This window comes from Acartia tonsa, chromosome 4 (assembly GCF_053477335.1).
Source record: "Acartia tonsa isolate MP-2025a chromosome 4, ASM5347733v1, whole genome shotgun sequence".
In the NCBI taxonomy this organism is placed as follows: Eukaryota; Metazoa; Arthropoda; class Copepoda; order Calanoida; family Acartiidae; genus Acartia; species Acartia tonsa.
The window spans coordinates 55,740,511-55,760,207 of NC_137263.1; the positions used below are offsets into that span (position 1 = coordinate 55,740,511).

Here is a 19,697-nt window from a genome sequence, read left to right on the forward strand (position 1 = left end):
GCTGGAAAAAACTAGGAGGGGAAAAAATTAAAAATTTTGCAGCCGGGGGAAAAAATGAATCTTGTGCAGAATATACACCCCTGTATACAATACATAAAAGTATAAATTTAGATTGTTGTTATCGCCGCAAGTCATATTTATCCAAGCGGACCAATGGCTCCAGCTGATCTGAAAATGCTTTCATATCCTCTGCAACCTAAATTTAGAAGAATTATATCATACCTAACTCTTATAGGAATCACAATGAAAAATTTGAAATTGATAGGACAATTTTAACACATCAATATTAATGAAAATAGCTATCTGTAAGTTATATACAAACGGACCGGCCCTAATTAAAGAAAAGCTCCTCTTTAAAAAAGAATGTGTAAATAGCAATCCCCCCCCAAAAAAAAAAAATTGATAGGTATGATAGGTGTTACATAAAAAGCCTATTATATATACAAACTTTTAAGAAACAAAACAGTAAGAAAAATGAACCTGATTACTGCCAGAAGTTGCCAGTACACTCATCTCCACCAGATGAGAGTTTGAAATAGCCTCTAGAGACTCCCCGGTGCCCTGCTTGAACACCTTGCTCACTGTCACCTTTATCCGACCCTTGCGGTAGATGTAACCCTTCGACACGAACTCAAATTCTAATCTAAAATAAGTATGATGTCATTTTAGCATACAAATTGGAATTTAATATAATTTTGCAAGATTCCGGAACACATAATTTGTCAGGAGTGTATATTCTACATGGGATCCCCTGCTCAGGGGGGACGGGAAAAAAAAAATAAGTGGTTGGAGGGAAAAAAATGTAAAAATTAAGAAAACTAAAAACATTTTTTCCATTTCCCCCCCCTCCTTGGTGAAAAAAACTAAAAAAATGGGTGGTAGGAGGGATAAAATAAATAAAATATAGAGTTCTTTAAAAATTTTTTCTATTGGTGAGAAAAAACTAGGTGAGAAAAAACTAGGGGGGAAAAAAAAATTTGTAGCAGGGGCAAAAAAATAAATCTTGTGCAGAATATACACCCCTGTAATTTGTTCAAAGAGAAGTGGTAACATTTGGCCAATTTTTTTCTCACAAATATGTCATTCTTACTACCTAGGGTTTGTACATTTTAAGATTTTAGTAAAAAAAAAACTATTTAGATTTTGATAACATATGTTAGTCAAAATCCTGAGAATAACTTCTTTATAGTGAATTAAAACCAATGGAGGTTTCCCTCCAAGTACTTAGTCGAGCATAGAACCCCCTTCCCCCCCCCCCCAAACCCTTTCTTAAATAAAGTAATAATAAGAAGATAGTTTTGATGTCTTTGTTTTTTACTTTAGGTCAGGTTAGGATGGGCTATTTTTGGTAAAGGGTAGCCCTAAAAAGTTAGTGCACCATAGGAATAGATCCTGCATGGTTAGGGCCAGCGAATGGTTTAGGCATAAAAAAAACTACCCCATCCCCTCATTTGCAATTTATTTAAAAATAATGCGTAAAGAGTTTCTGTACTTTAAGGGATTGCCAAAATTTCTGCATAATATATAAAACTAAATACTTTTGAATACAACAAAATGAATAAGAAACCTGCATCCAAGTTCTGTAAGAAAATCTACAATGTTATTACTGCAGGCAATATCATAACAACTCCTGACAACTGTGGGTCGGTTACCAACCTCTGGTTGTCCACAATATCTAGGAATAAAAAGATTTCAATGGTTCAAATGGTCTGGATGAGTTTCATTTTTTTTATACTACGCAAAAGCTCTAATCCTGGGATGAAAATTTAATTTAATTTTAATATACCTAACTAAAATCAGATATTTTAAAATTTGTGTTTAAAAAAAATATCGTCGTAAATTAATCAAATCTTTGATACTAAATTATTTATAGGTAAGTATCCATTGTTTTTTTCACAGAAAATCTCCAAAATATTGTCAAATAAATGAATTATCACCTGATTTGCCAAGGAACATTTATGCTGGGATCCAAGCTATGTCTCACCCTCAAAGTTAGTGGGACATTAGATGATCCTAAGCTCAAAACAGATGTAAAAATAATAAAGTATTTTGAAGTTTTAGCAAATGTACTGCATTGGTACATTAAATTATGTACTTTCAAATATAAGTAGACATGGAAAAGAAAATTTTGGATCATGGAAAAAAACGAAGTAGCGGGCTTCACCGTATTTTCACAATAGCTTTTGATAGACTTAACACAAAAAAAGTGAAAATAAAACATTAATGAATTAAAAGTTTTTTTTTAACTTATGTGTAACCTAATCGCTTTAACTTAATGAACAATTTTTGGTGAAAACACTCTCAAATTTTTTTTTTGATAATTTTATGATAATTTATCGGTCTGGCAACATTTTTACCGGCGCAAAGTACTCCCGACAAATAAGCTCTCCCATTGGCTAACATTTTTTCGCGTCCCACCATTGGTCAGCTGACCCACACTCACTCAGCACCCTCGGTTCCGCCATCTTCACTTCATCATGGCCTGTAGTACGTGTGACAACCCAGAATATTGGTCAAAGTTTAAAACAAATTTGGACGCTGCTTTGGATGTTAAGTTTAAAGAATACGATGCGAATATAGCTAAGGTAAGGGATGAGCTTATTCATAGTACTTTTGCCAGTCATAAAACCGAAATAAACGATATTAAATTGAGAGTCTCAGATTTAAATGTTAAAATTCAATCTATCGAAGGTATAGAAAATTTCGTAGATGCTAAATCTGTTGCAAGTGAACAAAAAGCGATTAGGACCACGATTACACAACAAAAAGACTATTTAAACTCTATTGAATCGTCGAGAGAAAATTTCGTCAAATTTCAACTTCTACAAAACTCGATAAGAGAGCAAAGGTGCCGCGATTGGAGTTGTAGAATAGTGAATTTTCAGCAGCCGTGGAGCCGTGAAAATATTACAGAGTTTATCATATTTAGAAACATTATAAGGCCCACCCTTGAAGCCGCTCTTAAACGTGGAGAATTAGAATATATTCCCTCACATTTTTGTGATATCGTCGAGCGTGCCCATATGCTCCCATATACAAAGGGCCAGATCCCCGTTTTTATTTTTCGTTTTATGTCTAGATCCTACCTCGACGCGTGGATGAACAATAAGAAGGCTGTGCTTGACCGTTACAACGCCGAGATCAAGAGGTTCAATCCCAGGAACAACGCGTCACCGGTCCCGTTCTTCCCCAATAGGTTAGTCCAGGCGAAGCAAGATATGTCCGACCTCAACAGGAAGACCATGACCTTTGTGTATGCCACAAACCAGATTTCGAGGGCCAAAGTCGCTGGCCAACATGTCCAATTTCAGCTCAAGAACGGCAGCCGCTGGATACGCTGCCTTAACCCGTTTGGCAAAGACCTGAAGGAAATGGCCCAACCCATACCTGGAAGCGAGGATTTTTTTCTGTCAGAGGCACCGCCTATCCTTTGTTTCAACAAGCTAGCGCCTGAGGAAAGGAAAACATTCTTCTCTAATCAGGCTGACTTAACAGAGGATGACTTCCCAAGACAGTTTAGTACGATCACAGCCCACCCTTCCAGCACGATTCAACATAATTTAACGTCTGCCCCTGCCCCAGCTCTTGGGGACCTAGCTGTGTTCCCTCCCATAGACTCTGCCGCAACCGTCGCAACCGCCGCACATACAGCCGTTGCACCAGCCGCACAGCCCACACAGTCAGTACCTGCCGCCGTCGCATCCGCAGCCGCCGCTACAGCTGATTTCACTGCCGCACCTGCCGCCGCGCTCACCGCCGCACCTGCCGCCGTGACCGCCGCCGCATCTGCCGCCACGTCTGCCGCACTTGCCGCCGTGTCTGTCGCCGTACCTGCGGCATCTATTGCCGTACCTACCGCCACACACACCGCCGCACTTGCCGCCACGTCTGCCGCATCTGCCGCATCTACACCTGTCGTTGACTCAGCACCTTCCGTACCTGTTGCCCCTGTCGTTGACTCAGCACCTTCTGTACCTGTTGCCCCTGTCGTTGACTCAGCACCTTCTGATCCTGTGGCCACGAGGGCCAAAGCTAGAGACACCGCCAACAAAGCTAAGCAAAGCAAAGCTACAAAGGCGGTAATCACATCATGAGGTTAAGTATCTTATACGTCGGAAAAAAAGGTACTTAACAAAATTATTATCATCATTTTTAAATTCATTTACAAAGTGATTTATTTCGAAAAACTTAATGTTTATATCCACGTAAACTCTATATTATTATAATATTAATATTAAATATTACCCAACTTGTTAGAACGCCAACATAGCATATTAATTTCAATCTATTTTTCTTATTTTTCTGCTGATTAGCATATAAAATACTTGGAACTTGTATGAAAATGAGTAGGGGGAACTAAACTAGCTTGAAATGTGTTGCCACCCCCAACACACACATAAACTAAACGCTATCGGAATAACCATAGTAAATATGGTAATTTTTTTCGCTTTAACGATAATATATTGTATATTACCTATTTTTATTTGTCCACTAATATCTACTGTGTTTCAGATGTCCATACTTGATGTTAAGACGATTCCTCCTGCGGTGCTCCTGGACCAGCTCTGCTATGACAAACCTCCCTAATGATCAGATTAACCAGGATTACGGTAACTTAAACGATAACATTGGTCTAAATCTTATGAATCCGATTTACGGCGACTACTTTAACGATTTTGAGAACGAATTCGGAATAAATTGCGTTTTTTCAAGTGAACAAGGTATCGTACAGAAACTGAAAACATTCAATGAAAACCTTCTCAATATTTTTAGTATTAATTGTCAGTCATTACATTCTAAATACAATGATATTGTCTCCACTGTAGACTTCTTTAGACAACATGATATCCACTTAAATGTTCTGTGTTTTCAAGAATTATGGCTGAATAAGGATGTAAATATGGATTGCTATGGAATTAATAATTACGATTGGCATGTTAAACTCCGCACAAAAAGTAGGGGGGGAGGGGTGGGTATTCTAGTAAGCAAATATTATAAAGTAGATAAACTATTTGATAAATTTTCATTTAAAGAAAATATTCTTGAATCTATTTGCTTAAAAATTTCCCACAATGGACTAAAGTTTTGCTTACTAAACTGTTATCGGCCACCCAATCAGAGTAGTGCTGAAATAGAAGAATTTTTTGAACTTTTTTTGGACCTGATTGATAGAATAGCAGCTTTAAGCATACCATACTTCATTGTAGGAGATTTCAATTTTGATCTTTTCAAAATAAATAATATAAATAGCAACTCCATGAGAATTATTGAGTCTTTTTCCTTTAACGGTATCATAAATACCGTTACCAGAGCTACTAGAGTAACTAGAACCACTGCAACCCTTCTTGATTTATTCGGGGTAGGTAACTTTATTCAAAACCTAATGTCTTCCTTTGTCTTAACTTCAAAAATCTCCGATCACTTGCCAATTATTAATTCATTCCGAATAGACAGAGTAAATAAACCCAAACCTCCAGATTTCTTTGAAAAAAGAGAATTGAATGATGAAAACTTTGATGCCTTAAACTATGCACTCTACCACACTAACTGGAATCACGTTTTAAACCAAGACAACACAAACATTGCTTATGATAACTTTATTTCAACCTTTTTGAGACTTTATAATGAAAAGTGTCCAGTTAGAAAAAAACGAAAAAACAAACGTACCCAGCCTCAGCAGCCTTTCATGTCAGACTTTTTATTGCGTTGTAGATTGCATAGAGATATTTTGTACAGCAACTTTTTAAAAGACAAAACAATTGAAAATGAAAGTATTTACAATGTCTATAGGAATAATTACAATAGGCAAGTGAGAAGAGCAAAGATTGAATATTACAGACAACAAATAAGAGATGCAAACGGGGATGGGAAAAAACTCTGGAAAACCCTAAAGGAAGTCATTGGGTTTAGTAAATCTTCCCCTGAGTGCACATACCTTCAAGTAGGCCCAAACAAAATTGAAAATGACCAAGAAATAGCTAATGAATTTAATCGTTATTTTAGTCAGATTGGGTCTTCCCTAAGGCCTGAAATTCCTTCCACCCCCAAAAATTTCTTTGAATATTTACCACCCCCATGTCAAGATTCCCTCTTCTTTGAGCCATTGTACCCCTTCAAGGTTATTAATATCATTCGTAGTATTAAACCTAAGCGTTCCACAGACATAAATGATGTCTCGATGTATGTTCTGTCTCGCTGTGCTGATACCATTGCCACTCCCTTAACACATGTTTATAATTTATCACTTCAAAATGGCACTTTTCCTGAAAAAATGAAAACTTCCAAAATAGTTGTCCTTCACAAATCAGGTTCACTCAGCGAGGCAGATAATCATCGAGGAATTTCACTCATTGACAACTTTTCCAAGCCCATTGAAAAATATGTCTGTGAAACGCTGGTTAAGTTCTTGGAAGATCGGTCTTTTTTTAGCAACCGCCAGTTTGGCTTCATGAAAGGAATCTCAACCTTTCACAATGTATTGAACTTAAGCACATTGATCACCCAAGCACTCAGTCGAGACACTTCCTGTATGGCCATATTTTTGGACATAAGGAAGTGTTTCGACATGATAAATAGGGACATCCTTTTTAGCAAACTGGAGAATTCAGGGATAAGGGGGGTTGCACTTGATTGGTTCCGTAGTTATTATGCAAATAGGAAACAGCGTGTATATTTTAAGGGCCTTTTCTCCTCCACAATTGAATTCATTATCATTGGCGTACTTCAGGGGTCAGTCCTGGGACCAATTCTTTTTTTGATTTTTATCAATGACCTTGTTTCATGCAGTGAAGAGATCCTAATCAATCTCTTTGCTGATGACGCAGTGGGCTTCATTGAAAAGCAGAATATTATACAATTGATCAACCTTGTAAAGGAGCTTGTCCCCAGACTGACCCAATGGTACAATGCCAATAAACTTCTTATTCACCCCCGCAAGACCAAATGTATGGTCTTTTCCTCCCCCCGTGAGATACTCACCCCCGCTGAGCTCGCCGCTAAGACCAACTTTGAAGTCTATGTAAACATGAATAATCATAACGAAAATGATGAGTCAAAAATCACTAAGTTGGATCTTGTGAGCGGTACCAATGAGGGTAGTATCAAACACTTGGGAATTCAATTGGACGAGAAAATGAAGTTTTCTTATCATCTTGAAAAAGTCTATAGCAAAGTCTCTAAAATAATTTATAGTATGAAAGTAATGCGTCATTTGTTGGACAAGAAACACTTAAAGCTACTCTATTCTTCTTATATTAAGTCGAATATCGAATATTGTTGTCTCCTGTTCACTGCCTGTCCTATGTATCTGTTAGCACCAATCATTAAGTTGCAGAAGCAAGCCATTAGAATAATCGAAAATTTACCTAGCAGAGCTCACACAGCTGAATTCTTTAAATCTAATGGCATACTTCCATTTAACCTGTTAATTGAATTCAATGTTTGTAAATTTATGCACGCCTATAAATTAGGCAATTTTCCCAAAATTTTCGAAAACACCTGGAATTTTGTTCAAGACAGACATACGTATGGCACTAGGAACAGGAACAACTTTGCTTACGAACCGGGCACCAATAGAAACTTTCTCCTGCACGCCCCTCTTAACTCTTTCCCAACTATATTCAACAACCTTCCACTTGAAATTAAACTAATTGATAATAAAAATATTTTTAAGAAAAAATGTTTTACTTATTACCTAAACAAGATTGAGTTTTAAAAAAGCAAATATTTTAAAAAAGCAAATATTTTATTTTTGAAATTAAACTGATTGATAATAAAATTATTCTCAAGAAAGATATTTTACTTACTTATTACTTACTTTCTTAAAAAAAAAAGCAAATACTTTATTTTTTCTCTTCCTCTATTTAACAATTTTTTGTTCTAACTAAGTTTCTATTCGTATCTTTAGCCCTCGACTTTTTGTAAGCACTTAATTTCTATACCAAAAAAATAATAAAACAGCATTTCTTTAACCTCAAATCTCAACGAGTAGGTTCCGTAGGAACCGACATACATACCTATGTATAGAGTAGCTTTAGCATAGTTTGTTTCTTATCCACTTTATTCATTTTACATTTTATATTTTGACTTTGACTTCTTCTATTATATTATATATTTTTTATCAAGCAACTAACGAATCGCGCAACCTCTACCTCTATTTTATCTAATAAAAAAATAACAAAGTTTTTTCATAATTTTGACCAAAAATATATTTATTTATTCAAATTTAGATATCGAAAATTTTGTTTAATATATGACTATCGCTGACTGGACTGGTTAAGCTCATGTAGTGGGCATAGCCATCTACTCGTCGTAGTCGCTGGAGTCATCGACGTCGTCGGGTTCCTGTTGGAGGAGCTCCTCCACAAGGTCCTGCTGGACGGTGACCAAGCGGTCCATGGTGGCGATGGAATCCATGTTGGCCTGGAAGGAGCGGGCGTACGTGGGCATTACTGAAATTAGCCTCACGACTAACCCATAGTTGGAGTACATCATGCGGAGGATCTCCTCATCGATGGCATCTTGGCGGAATCTCCTCCACATAAGTCTGTCGCCCTCGTACACGACGCCCATTAACCTCCTCTTGACCATAAACCAGAGGTCCAGACAGCGCCTGTCTACCCCCGGAAATGGGAGTAGATCAGGCACTGCCGCGAGGTTCAGCAGCTGCTGGACGCCGTGCACGGGTGCAGGATCATCGATTTCATCGCTTGAGTTCAACATGGCGATGAGCTCCTGCACCTGGTCTTGGAGGGGAACATCTTCTTCTCCTCCAGCCTCCTCCGGAACTTCCGGCGCCCCATCCGGTAAAGCACCTTGGCCTTGTCCAACTTCCTCTTCTTGATCTGACATTTCTGAGACAATTGAACTTTGACCCTACCCACCCCCATATTTATACCCCCCTTGTGTCTTAATACCATACATTATTCAATCTTAATTTAACTTATTAATTAATAAATAACTTTCCCTACTTCCGATTTCCCGCGTATTCCCCCTATGCTTTACAACCAATTGTCTCCCCCCCGCCCCCTCTTTTGCTTTATTCTTTTGCTTTATTCTGCCGTGCTTTACCGGAAAACCACTCTTCCCCCCTCCCCCTATTTTTCTCCCCCCCAGTATATACCAAACGATAGGCGCCGCTCCGTCTGTCTAGCTGGAAGTCACGGCCGCGCACAAACCACCCACCACTCCCCTTCTAGTTTTTTCCCCCCCTCCTCCCCCTAACCTGTTGAATTCCCTGACCCATCTCCCTTATTTTAACCAGTTTCTCACTTCACTTTTTTTTATGCTAATGAAAATTAATCCATAGCGAAATATTAACAGACATCCTATTACTCTATACATCCTTCATAAAAAATAAAAGTTCATAGCAAGATATCTAGGATTTATTAAACAAATCAATGAATTTATGATAATTTATGATATTTTAATACTTTTACTTTTTTGGATAAAACTAAACTGTATTATTCTTCAAAAACAATTTTATATTTCAATAGCCATATCAGTAACTTTTTGCAGTTTTTTTCTGTTGATTCATTGTTGATTTTTGTTGATTTTTGTGAACATCATGTGGACATTTCCGCGGGTGTTTTTGCGGATATTTTTGCGGATATCTTGTATATAAAGTCGTAGAGAACTTGACCGTAACTGGTTCAAACCGGAAATGGCCAACTTCTGGAACTATAGCTGGAGACAGGCCCCCTCTTGAGCAGTTATCCGCTCAGCAATTTCACCCAATTTAGCTTCATGAAACTCCATGTCCTTGTTTGGGTTGTATAGTGTGAGGGCCAACTCGGTTTCTAAATAACCCTGTTGGTATAGAAGACGGGCTACCTCACGACGTACTTCGTCACTGACATTGTCACCATTAACTATATTGAGAAGTCGTTCATATGTTATTGTCAATCTATTGCGTAGCGGCTGCCACATTTGTTGGTATTCTTCCTCTCCGAACATTTCGTGTCTAAACAATAGTAAGATTTAAACCTCACTAAAGCAAAGCTATAACCAAATTACGCGCGCAATAGCACGCCACAGTCTTTTTTAACATGACCCACTTTCACCCTTTTACCTTCAAAAAGGGGTGGAATCAATGGATTAATGATACGTTTTCGCCTTCCCTTAAAACCCCCTCCCCCCCCCCCTCTTCCTCTCCCATTTTGTTGCCCCATTCACAGCCATGCTGTGACCAGTTCTCAAAACACAAAAATCAGATTCCGGAGGAATCGAACCATACATATTTAGGGACACACTCCCATTATCAAAATACCAAAATCAGATTCCGTAGGAATCGCATATGACCTATTCTTAGGATTTTTTATATCCATTCTCAAAAATAAAAATCAGATTCCGTAGGAATCGAAACCAACCATTACACCTTGTTCACTTAAGTACACGATATGATTATTATTAGGGTATTCTTGTCCTTTTTTGGACTTTTCTTTGGTTTTTTTTTGGATTTTTTGGATTGGACCAAGTGTTATCGCGAAATTTGCCGTTATCCTGTAATTATTGGTGTGGAGATGTCCTTAAAACCCGGACAAAACTCCACTCTATAATGAAAATAATTTGATATAAAGGAAACTGTCTATTTGGAGCTGAAAAGGGATCTCAACGGGAATAGCGACTCCTTATGGAGGTTTTGGTTCCTTAATTGTTCCGAATTCACGCTTGGAGAAGTTGCAACTGATAGTAGGAGGATGTCTGAAATACACAGCAAGATATTGTTTCATTGTTAAGATTATTATTTATTTGCACATATAACATTGTATCGGCTTGGCAAGCGTCAAAGTACACCAGTGGCTCCACAACCCTTAAAGGGTTATGCCAACTATCTGGTACAATGTTGCATGGAATTTTTATTGTAAAATATTGTCTCCATTCAATTTAAACTGGCCTGGTAACTAGGTGGAGATGAAGTTCGGCCAATTCCATGCTAGGTACTTAATAATTGTTATTATGTATATTATTATCTAACCTGCACCAAACACAACAAACCAGATGAATCAAACAAATCAAGCATAGTAACATAATTTATAATATATATCTAATAAAATATGTTGTACCTTTGAGGAAAATAAATCTTATCTTATCTTATCTTAGATTATTTTAGGTTAGGTAAATGATTATTGTCAGCAGGGTTAGGAAATTGGCCCTGCAGGGTTAGAGCATAGGCTAGATATAGGAGAGGACGTACAGTGAAATTACGACGAAACCCGCTACTTCGTTTTCTTTCTATGAACCAAAATTTTTATTCTTATAGCATAGGTTAATTCAAACTTTAAACATTTTAATGATTTGTTTTTACAAATATTCCTCTGATCGTGAAAACCATTTCTTTTTCGTGAAAAGTTTGATGGCCAGCGTCAACATTGTCACATAATCCCTTTAATCTAAATAAACAACATACTTTAAATTACAAAATAAAAGCTACCTAGAGAATTTTTGAGCACAAAAATGCTTATTCAATTTAACTTAACATTTGGATTCATCCCTAGCATCTAGGAGATTTGTATTATGACAGAAAAATAAAAAACCACCCCAGGAGCTAAGTGCCTACTGCTTTATATAAAAAGAATATCATTCAAAAAATCAAACCTATTGGTATATGATGTTACCTGTGGTTTAAAACCTCTAGACTTGTATCCAGAACACTGCCCTGTAGGAGATACTCCTGGTCAGGTACAATGTTGGCCTTCATAGCGCTAGTCAGGGCCTCCATTCCCTGGGCTTGGTGTGAAACACCAGACATCATTCTAAACTTCTGAAATATTAAATTATTTATAACAACAGAATGACAACATAGGATTTTAAATATTTACTTTTATTTCATTTACTTTTATGCAAATGTTTAATGACAGGGAAAAATTGTCATCAATTTAGGTTGCTATTTCCCCTGTCATTTATGTGTTGGTTCGCTCATCCACTGGCAGGAGAGGGGATGGGGTAAACGGGGGCATCGTTATTTTAGCCAGCTAGTTACATGTTATACTTTATTAGAATACATGATAATCTGGTGTAAGATCCAAGTAATAATGATTCCATAGATATATATATTTCTTGTTTCATAAATGAAATGATCAAAAGTTACCCGGCCCCGCCAACCAAAAGATCATGGTCAGTGAATAAAGGAATATTGAACTAAGTAAAATTTTTAATTTTATTATAATCCCATTATAATAGAAGTACCTAAGGTTTAAGTATGTTTTGCTAGCTAGATCTCGCTAACCATTACTCCGATTAAGTTCTCCATTTTAAGGTACTCAAAGGTCATCGAAAGATTTACTATATTAAATAAAGTTTAAGTACCTACGTCTCTTTGTGGCCGGGAAGTTTTGAGCAACTTTTTTTTGTCCCAACCACATTCACCCTTCAGATCTATTACAGAGCATCTAAAATCAGATGTACGGATATGGTTGCGGATTGACGGACAACGTGAATTATAGCGTTGCTACGCTTCTCCAAGATACAATATCATCATAACGGTATTTTTGTAATATGGAATATTTTCATTTATTTTTGCTTCTAAATTACCTTCTTTGTTATTTTTGCTTTTAAAGTATCGAACAATTTTTAAATATTTTTTAACATTTAATCACAAAAATTCACCATTCTGTAATAAAATACAATATTAAATTATTAGGTAATAACTTTAAGTATATAATTTTCTTAAATATTTTTAAATTTTTCACTTTCAGTAGCAGAAAATATCGCGCTCAATTTGTTTGGTCGAAAGTGTACACTTAGATAGGGACATATTATCTCTAAACATAAATTCCCCAATTATAAGCTTTAATACAACATTTTCTTTCAATTTTAAAGTCTTTCTTCAATTTTGTTGTTTTCGTTTTGAATATTTTGTAACTATGTGTTACATTTTCTGTCTTAAATAACTAGCTTGAAAAAAAACTTTACTGAATGGGAAATTTTGTCTAGGTAGGAAAAACTCCGTGTCCAATTTTCGACCAATCAATCAATCATATAAGGTTTTCCATCTTAATTTTTGGCTTCTTAAAATCGGGAAAAAAAGCTGTTTATATTTGTTCTGTGTTTAAGAAAAGCTTTGTATTTGTCAGGGCCTGCAATTTATGGAATTGACTTTTAGGTAGAGGGAAATAAGCAAAATTTATTCCTATATAAATTACCAAGAATGCAAAGAATTGATAGGTCAAAAATATTAGGGTGATAATTGACCATTTTGGAGCTGTACTTATGAGGGCCCCTAGTATTCGATTGCATAAGGAAGGCCAGAATTATTCATAATAAATAGCTGTAAAGCATCTCAAGACCTATAAGAAGCTTCACTGTAAAGAACCAAACCGGTTCAACGGTTAGCGAGTTCCTTCACATCAGACAAATACCTAAGAATTAATCAATTATTCCTCTATTCAGGGGTGTATATCATCCTTGGTGAAAAAAAACTAAAATAATGTGTGGGAGGGGGGAAAATATAAAAAAAATAAAGAGTTTTGAAATTTTTTTCAATTTTACCCCTTCCTTGCTTGAAAAAAACCAGGAGGGAGTAAAAAAAAAAAAATGGCAGCAGGGGAAAAAAATGAATTTTGTGCAGAATATACATTATACACCCCTGCTTCTATTTTAAACCCCCCAAAACAGCAGTTTTCAACTTAATTAAAATTAAATTCTGATACAAAATTATCATCAATACATTTAATTTATTTGGAATAACCGTCATTTCATGATATTAGAAACAATTAATGATATTTGAATCACAAATTTTACAAAATCTCATTACATAAATAACAATTCTTTAGGAGTATTTTTTACAATTTAGTTCATTTAACAGAACTTCGGGAACTTGCTTTTTAAAAAATCAGGTAAAAAGTAGCCTTATAAAGGAAAAATTATTTTATATTTGTCGAATTCCATTTTAAAAAGAGTTGACAATCGTATAAGTACTATGAATGAATAGGTCATTTTTAACAAAAGTAATTGTAGCTATCAATATGGATTGGTCAAAACTGGATTACAAATAACATTAAGCTTGTCGAGGATGTAATACCAATTGTTCGGTCATATAATACCCTTTGGGGTACACCTTCATCCATCGGTCAAGCGTTTCCTGGTCATGGATGACCACTTCGTCCAGCTGGTTGCCAAGGGTTACCCAGTTGGGCTGTACGTTGTGCGGCCGACCAAATAGCTCGATTTTCCTAGAAATATTTGGTTTAGATTACTTATAGTTCTGTGGGGTAATGGGGTTAGAATAAACATGAAAAATTATCGTTAATTTAGCTTGCTAACATTGAACTCATTTATTGGTCAGTTCGTTTATACAGTATGAGGGCTGGGGATGGGGTAACGAGGCTGATATCGTTCTTTTAGCCTTTTTTATGTATGTGGTTAAAAATTCTCTGCTATGCGAGGATTCTCAAATGTTAAAAACTTCATGGATCTAAAGGGATAAGAGAATGACCGTTAAATTGATTTACATTCCCGATGACATTGATGATTCACAAAATTACCACTTCTGCAGATTTTAAAAGTTGTGACACTTTACTTAATGAACCAACCAATCAAAATTCAATTAAAGTCCCCAAAGTTGTGAAGCCAATCTGTAAGAAAACGTTATTATACCTTTGGGGACTAGTGTAATAAACACCCCAATGCCACCTCCCTCCCTGTGAAAACTTACCTAGTTCCAGGTGACAGTCTTTCAATAATACCATATATTTCATCAGGTTTATGGCTGGTGGCCCTGACCTCTGCTACAATGACATCACAGTCCAGGCCCCTGTTGATGGGGAGGTTGCCCTTGGCGCCCACAAGACAGTGCTCCTTCCCATGATTCAACCAATGGCCCGTTCTTCCAGTTCGGATTATTCTAAAATTAAATTCAGTATAAATAAGTAGACGAAAAGTTATTTTCTCAATTTTCAAAAGCGAAGCTCTAAACTTAGAAGGAAGGACTAACGAACAAGGAATAGGATAATTATATCATACAAAAAGTTGTTATCAAAAAAGCTAAAAATCAGCATAAATAACGTACGTACTTTCTGGTAACGATTAAAGAGTTCAGTTGCTATGCTTCAAAATCGTACCTAATTGTTACAGGAATCGCCAAAAAGTTTGAAATCGATAGGAAAAATCCATGTCTAAAATAACGAAAGAGCTAACTGCTAACACACCTCTGTAATTGATTAGTTTTGACCCATATAATTTCATCAACTCGTTCATACCCCCAAAGTTTGAGACATTCTCTGCCCAACTCCATGGCACGACCTGTCACCCACAGAAATATTAATCCCTCATCCTAGAAATAATATAAATATTGTAAAAGAAATAATCGCAATATCTTATTTAATGTGTTCTTAGGTACTTTTTCGCAAAAAAAAATTCCTTTCTTATTCTCAAAATTTTGCAAAGATTTCTACGTAAATTCAACAATAGATAGAGTTAGCACCATTATTTAATTTTAAAACAACAGCCATAAGTTTCTTTTTTTTAAATTTTTCTTAAATAACAACCGAGACAATTATATTTTCGCCCATAGCGTCAAGAACTAAAACACAGGGAGGGAGGGGACATTAGGATGTTTATTACACTAGTCCCTAAAGTTTTAAAATAACGTTTTCTTATTTGTTAGCTCAACAACTTTTGAGACTTTATTGAATTTTGATTGATTGGTTCATTAAGTTTGGTGTCCAAACGTTTCAAATTTTGTATAATATAATTGGGGATCTACAGTACACTAATACATCTTTCATTGTCTTATCCATTTAGATCCCTTATCTAAACCAATACCTGTAAGCCAGGTACAGGTAGCTGTCTCATCTCATCATCACTCATGGTGCCGTAGGGCAGCTCCATGTGGATGTCCCACGGCGGGTCAGCCATTATCACAGAAAACTTGCCCAACACCTCAAACTTGAAGTTCCTGAGGTCGCACTGTATCCACTGAGCGGGCACGAGTTTGGTACTCTCTAGAACGCCGCCGCCAGCGGAACGCGCTGCAGAAATAACGCCTCCTTTCTTTACCTGATATATTAGTATCTATGTCAATACAATATCACATCAAATAAGTTGTAATGCCAAAGATTAGAAAAAGTTCTTTGTAGAGTTAAAAACTTAAATATAATTCCAGAATAGTAATTTTACACGGAAATGCATCAATGTTTTGGTTAATATTATTTGAGCCCATGTTATTAATTTTAATTAACAGAAATTCATTGAATGTCAATTATAAAACATTCTATACGATGCTATACATGATTTTTTTAGTATGGCCTAGAACCGATTCTAATCCAGCAGATATTAATCAGTTTTGAAGCCATACTGGAAAAACTTTTACATACCTCGCCAGATTTCTGAATGTCTGATTTGTCAACTTTGTAGTGAATATATTTGCAGGTATCCATGTGGAAACAAGTATTTAAAAATGAACAATCTCCTAATCCTGGATCTGTATGCGGCTGAAATTGAATAGCATTTTAATTGATAAAATAAAACTAAAAACTTACTTTCTATACAATATAAAAAACGAATAAGAAATTTTTACAAATGCAAATAAATCCTATTTTACAAACCAAAATGTATGTTTCTTTACTAATATATAGTTTTTTCCTTATAAATCTACCCTTCCATAATCTGTTTTGTAAATATTCAGCAAACTACATGATATGCGGTTATTCATAACTCCATGAGATGTGAAATACAAATTTTAAACAAACATACAAGACTTTAAGAGTAACCTTGCTATTACTAAAAATAGAATATACGTGTATATTATATCAGGGAAAAATTGTCGTCAATTTAAGTTGCTAACATGGATTTTACTTATTAAGTTATTAGCCAGTTCGTTCATCCAGCAGGAGGGGAGGGAATGGGATCAAGGGAGCGGATGGGGATATCGTTAATTTTTCCCGCTGCGAATTACACTTTGATAAGAGTACATGAATATCCCGTGTAACATCCAAATTATATTAAACCAAGTATAAAAATTTACCTGCAAAATTTTGACAAAATGCAATTTTGAGCAAGGTTCTTTGGCTCTGTGTACTTTCATACATTCTTTCTTAGTGGAGTAGGAACAAAACTCTTTTACTCCTCCTCCATCCTAGATTAGATCAAGAAAGATATAATAATTTTACCTAGGTAACAATGGCCAGTCACTAAATCACAAGTAAATAAGTAAACAGTAGTTTTATTTAAAATTCTGCTTCTTGGTGTTGAAAAGGCTGATTGAATGAAAAATGTGTATGGGATGGGAAAAAATTGGGAGGTTTACTTAATTTATTTTTTACTCCCTCATTGTGTAAAAACTAGAAGGGAAACAATATCTTGTGCAGAATATACTGTACACCCCTGGTAAGTTACAAGAAAATAGTTACCTAAGCAAAAAACTTTTAAAAATATGAAAATCAAAATATTCACCTGACTTTTGAATGTGTTCATAAGGCTGAGCTCTTTAGCAGAAGGTTTCCTGAGCAGGGTGAGAATCTCCTCCTGCTGCGACCTCTCCTCCCTCTCCTTGGCGGACTGCATGGACAACAGGGCACTCAGCTCGTCAACATGCTCCTAATAACGGATATATTATTACTTGGATGTTGCACCAGATTTTCAGGTACTCTGACAAAGTGATGCTCGCATCTAGCTAAAATTACTATACCCTTTATCCAATTCCCTCTCCTAAACAAGAAACTGACCAATAAATCAGACCCATATTAGCAAGCTAAATAAAATTTACGGCAATTTTTTCCCTTTCAATATATCCACGTATAACCTATATCCTTTGCTCCTACATGAACCTTTATTTTATCAGAGCTCGATCTTTAAATCGTTTATAGGTGATTTAAACCGGGGCGATTCATTTGGCGCACCATCAAATTATTAATATCAATCTTTAAATCGAATTTGCATGGGTGATTTGAATCGGGCAGTGGCGCGGGCCCGGCGCGCCAATGCCACTCACCGAGTGGCATTGGCGGTTTAAATCGGGGTGATTTATTTAATAAATAAATATTTTTTTTTAATTACTTTAATATTTTATTGAAAAACTATCGTGAAAACATTTTTATAGTTATTTTTAAAATAAATTATATATTAATGTTTTATATAAAATACTATACTGACACGGTATTTTATATAAAATACCTTACTGACACTGCTTAAGTAATAAAGTTGTACTGGCGCGGATCGATATATTAGTGAGTGCGCAAGCGATTTAACAACACCGCACCGAAAATCTTTTAAAAATCAGGTGCGCTGTGGCTTACCACCAGCGCGCCTACGGTTTACCTCTGAATCGCCCCGATTCAGCGCGGCATAAAAACGATTTAAAGATCAAGCTCTGTGGTTGTATTCAGTGTTGCGGATCCGCATTGATTGTATGCGGATCCGGATCCTTGACAATAAAAATAAAATCACCAAAATTTCAAAAAATATTTATTCTTTAATCTCGAAGAGAGAAGTGTGTGGTAATGAATCAGCTGATCTTAACAAGGTTACCAGGTATTTCAAAATTTGTAAGTGACTATTTTATATAAAGGGGTAGTTTTACGAAATGCATTTGAACTTTATTTAGTGAACCGCATATTTTTTGCTAGTTAATGTGTTAAACTATATTTATATGGAATATATTTGAAAGAATTTAAATTTTCTACCACGTAGTTTTAAAAATGTCAAGACTTGAAAATCGTCTTTTTGTAATGAAATTCAATTTAAAAAGACGATGTTCGTTCAAGTCTTATTTATTTTAAAAACTACGTGGTAGAAAATTGAAATTATTTCAAATATATGCCATTTAAATGTAGTTTAACCAATTAACTAGGAAAATATATGCGGTTCACTAAATTAAGTTCAAATGCATTTCGTGAAACTACCCCTTTAGGTAGATTTTTCCATAAATTTATACCCTAGGGTCCGGATTCGGATCCGCAACACTGGTTGTATTTGTGTTCTTAAGTATTTAGATGAGATGTAATATAGGGTTTTAAAGAGGAATAGTTTTGATATAAGCTCCTCTTAGTCCTCTAGCTTGTTTAATCTTCAGGAAACTTCCTGTTGTAGCATTAGAGTGTAAAAGTAGAGTTTTTGTCGAAATCAAATCACAAGATTACAATAACTCTAAATTTCAAAATATCCGATTAAGTTTATCCTAAATTTAGTGTAGATAGCTTTAAAAAAATTGTGAAAAATCCTCCAAAATCGCATAAAAATCTACAAAAATTAAATGGGTTAACGTAAGATTTTGTTTGACTTTTGTAGATTTTTAATGCGATTTTGGAGGATTTTTCACAAATTTGTTTAGCGAGCCTCACTATTTTTAGTGGGGCAGTAAGTTAAAAAGTTTTATAAGAATCCACCTCAGTTGTATTTTTTTTTCTGAAATAAGAAGTATCACCTTACTAGACCTATCTTTTTTGGCAGATTTCTCTGTTTCCTCCAGCTTGGGCTTTTTAATCTCTTTACTGGCACTTTTAACCTCTTCTTCCGGAGGACTACTGTTCGAGGCCTGGACGACACTGGCCTCCAGATTTTGAATTGCCTCTCGGCGTCGCTTCATCTTGTCGCGAAGGCTCTGGCTTTTACCCGTGAAGGGAAGCTCAGTTCCCGTCCCTTCAAGCCCTTCCATTTTTATTTTGTACTTTTTAAACTATTTTTTTTTTCTATTACAGAACTCAAAACACTACTCTTGTTATTTATGTAATAATAATATCACTTAATAATATACTTGAACA

The 19,697-nt window shown here is 35.7% G+C and overlaps 3 protein-coding genes across 3 annotated transcripts in view; 1 reads left to right on the top strand and 2 right to left on the bottom strand.

The window, feature by feature from the left end:
• Positions 1–7: 7 nt before the first annotated feature.
• Positions 8–19,697, bottom strand: part of MED18 (mediator complex subunit 18) — a 550,858-nt gene continuing 531,168 nt past the window's right edge. The window contains exons 2-7 of the mRNA XM_080159166.1: positions 11,616–11,759; positions 11,312–11,390; positions 1,938–2,011; positions 1,568–1,675; positions 481–643; positions 8–196 (exon numbers count right to left, since the gene is read on the bottom strand). Of these exons, the coding sequence (XP_080015292.1) occupies positions 119–196; positions 481–643; positions 1,568–1,675; positions 1,938–2,011; positions 11,312–11,390; positions 11,616–11,752 (639 nt within the window). The 5' untranslated portion in view covers positions 11,753–11,759 and the 3' untranslated portion in view covers positions 8–118. The remainder of the gene's footprint in view (positions 197–480; positions 644–1,567; positions 1,676–1,937; positions 2,012–11,311; positions 11,391–11,615; positions 11,760–19,697) is intronic.
• LOC145317878 (uncharacterized) lies at positions 2,441–4,114 on the top strand. Its single transcript, XM_080159156.1, has 2 exons — positions 2,441–2,585; positions 3,080–4,114. The coding sequence occupies exon 2, from the start codon at positions 3,099–3,101 to the stop codon at positions 4,092–4,094; it is 996 nt and encodes a 331-aa protein (XP_080015282.1). The 5' UTR covers positions 2,441–2,585; positions 3,080–3,098; the 3' UTR covers positions 4,095–4,114.
• Mettl3 (methyltransferase like 3) lies at positions 13,654–19,591 on the bottom strand. Its single transcript, XM_080159146.1, has 8 exons — positions 19,361–19,591; positions 17,392–17,535; positions 16,964–17,074; positions 16,314–16,430; positions 15,763–15,996; positions 15,147–15,271; positions 14,654–14,842; positions 13,654–14,171 (listed from the first exon to the last, which is right to left on the bottom strand). The coding sequence occupies exons 1-8, from the start codon at positions 19,589–19,591 to the stop codon at positions 13,997–13,999; spliced, it is 1,326 nt and encodes a 441-aa protein (XP_080015272.1). The 3' UTR covers positions 13,654–13,996.

Excerpts from the sequence above, each read along its gene's own strand:
- LOC145317878 (XM_080159156.1), top strand. The coding sequence starts at position 3,099 with ATGAACAATAAGAAGGCTGTGCTTGACCGTTACAACGCCGAGATCAAG.
- Mettl3 (XM_080159146.1), bottom strand. The coding sequence starts at position 19,591 with ATGGAAGGGCTTGAAGGGACGGGAACTGAGCTTCCCTTCACGGGTAAA. Across the intron at positions 17,075-17,391 it reads TGAACACATTCAAAAGTCAG|GATGGAGGAGGAGTAAAAGA; the intron begins GTGAATATTTTG and ends GATCTAATCTAG. Across the intron at positions 14,843-15,146 it reads AAAACTAATCAATTACAGAG|AATAATCCGAACTGGAAGAA; the intron begins GTGTGTTAGCAG and ends ATTTAATTTTAG.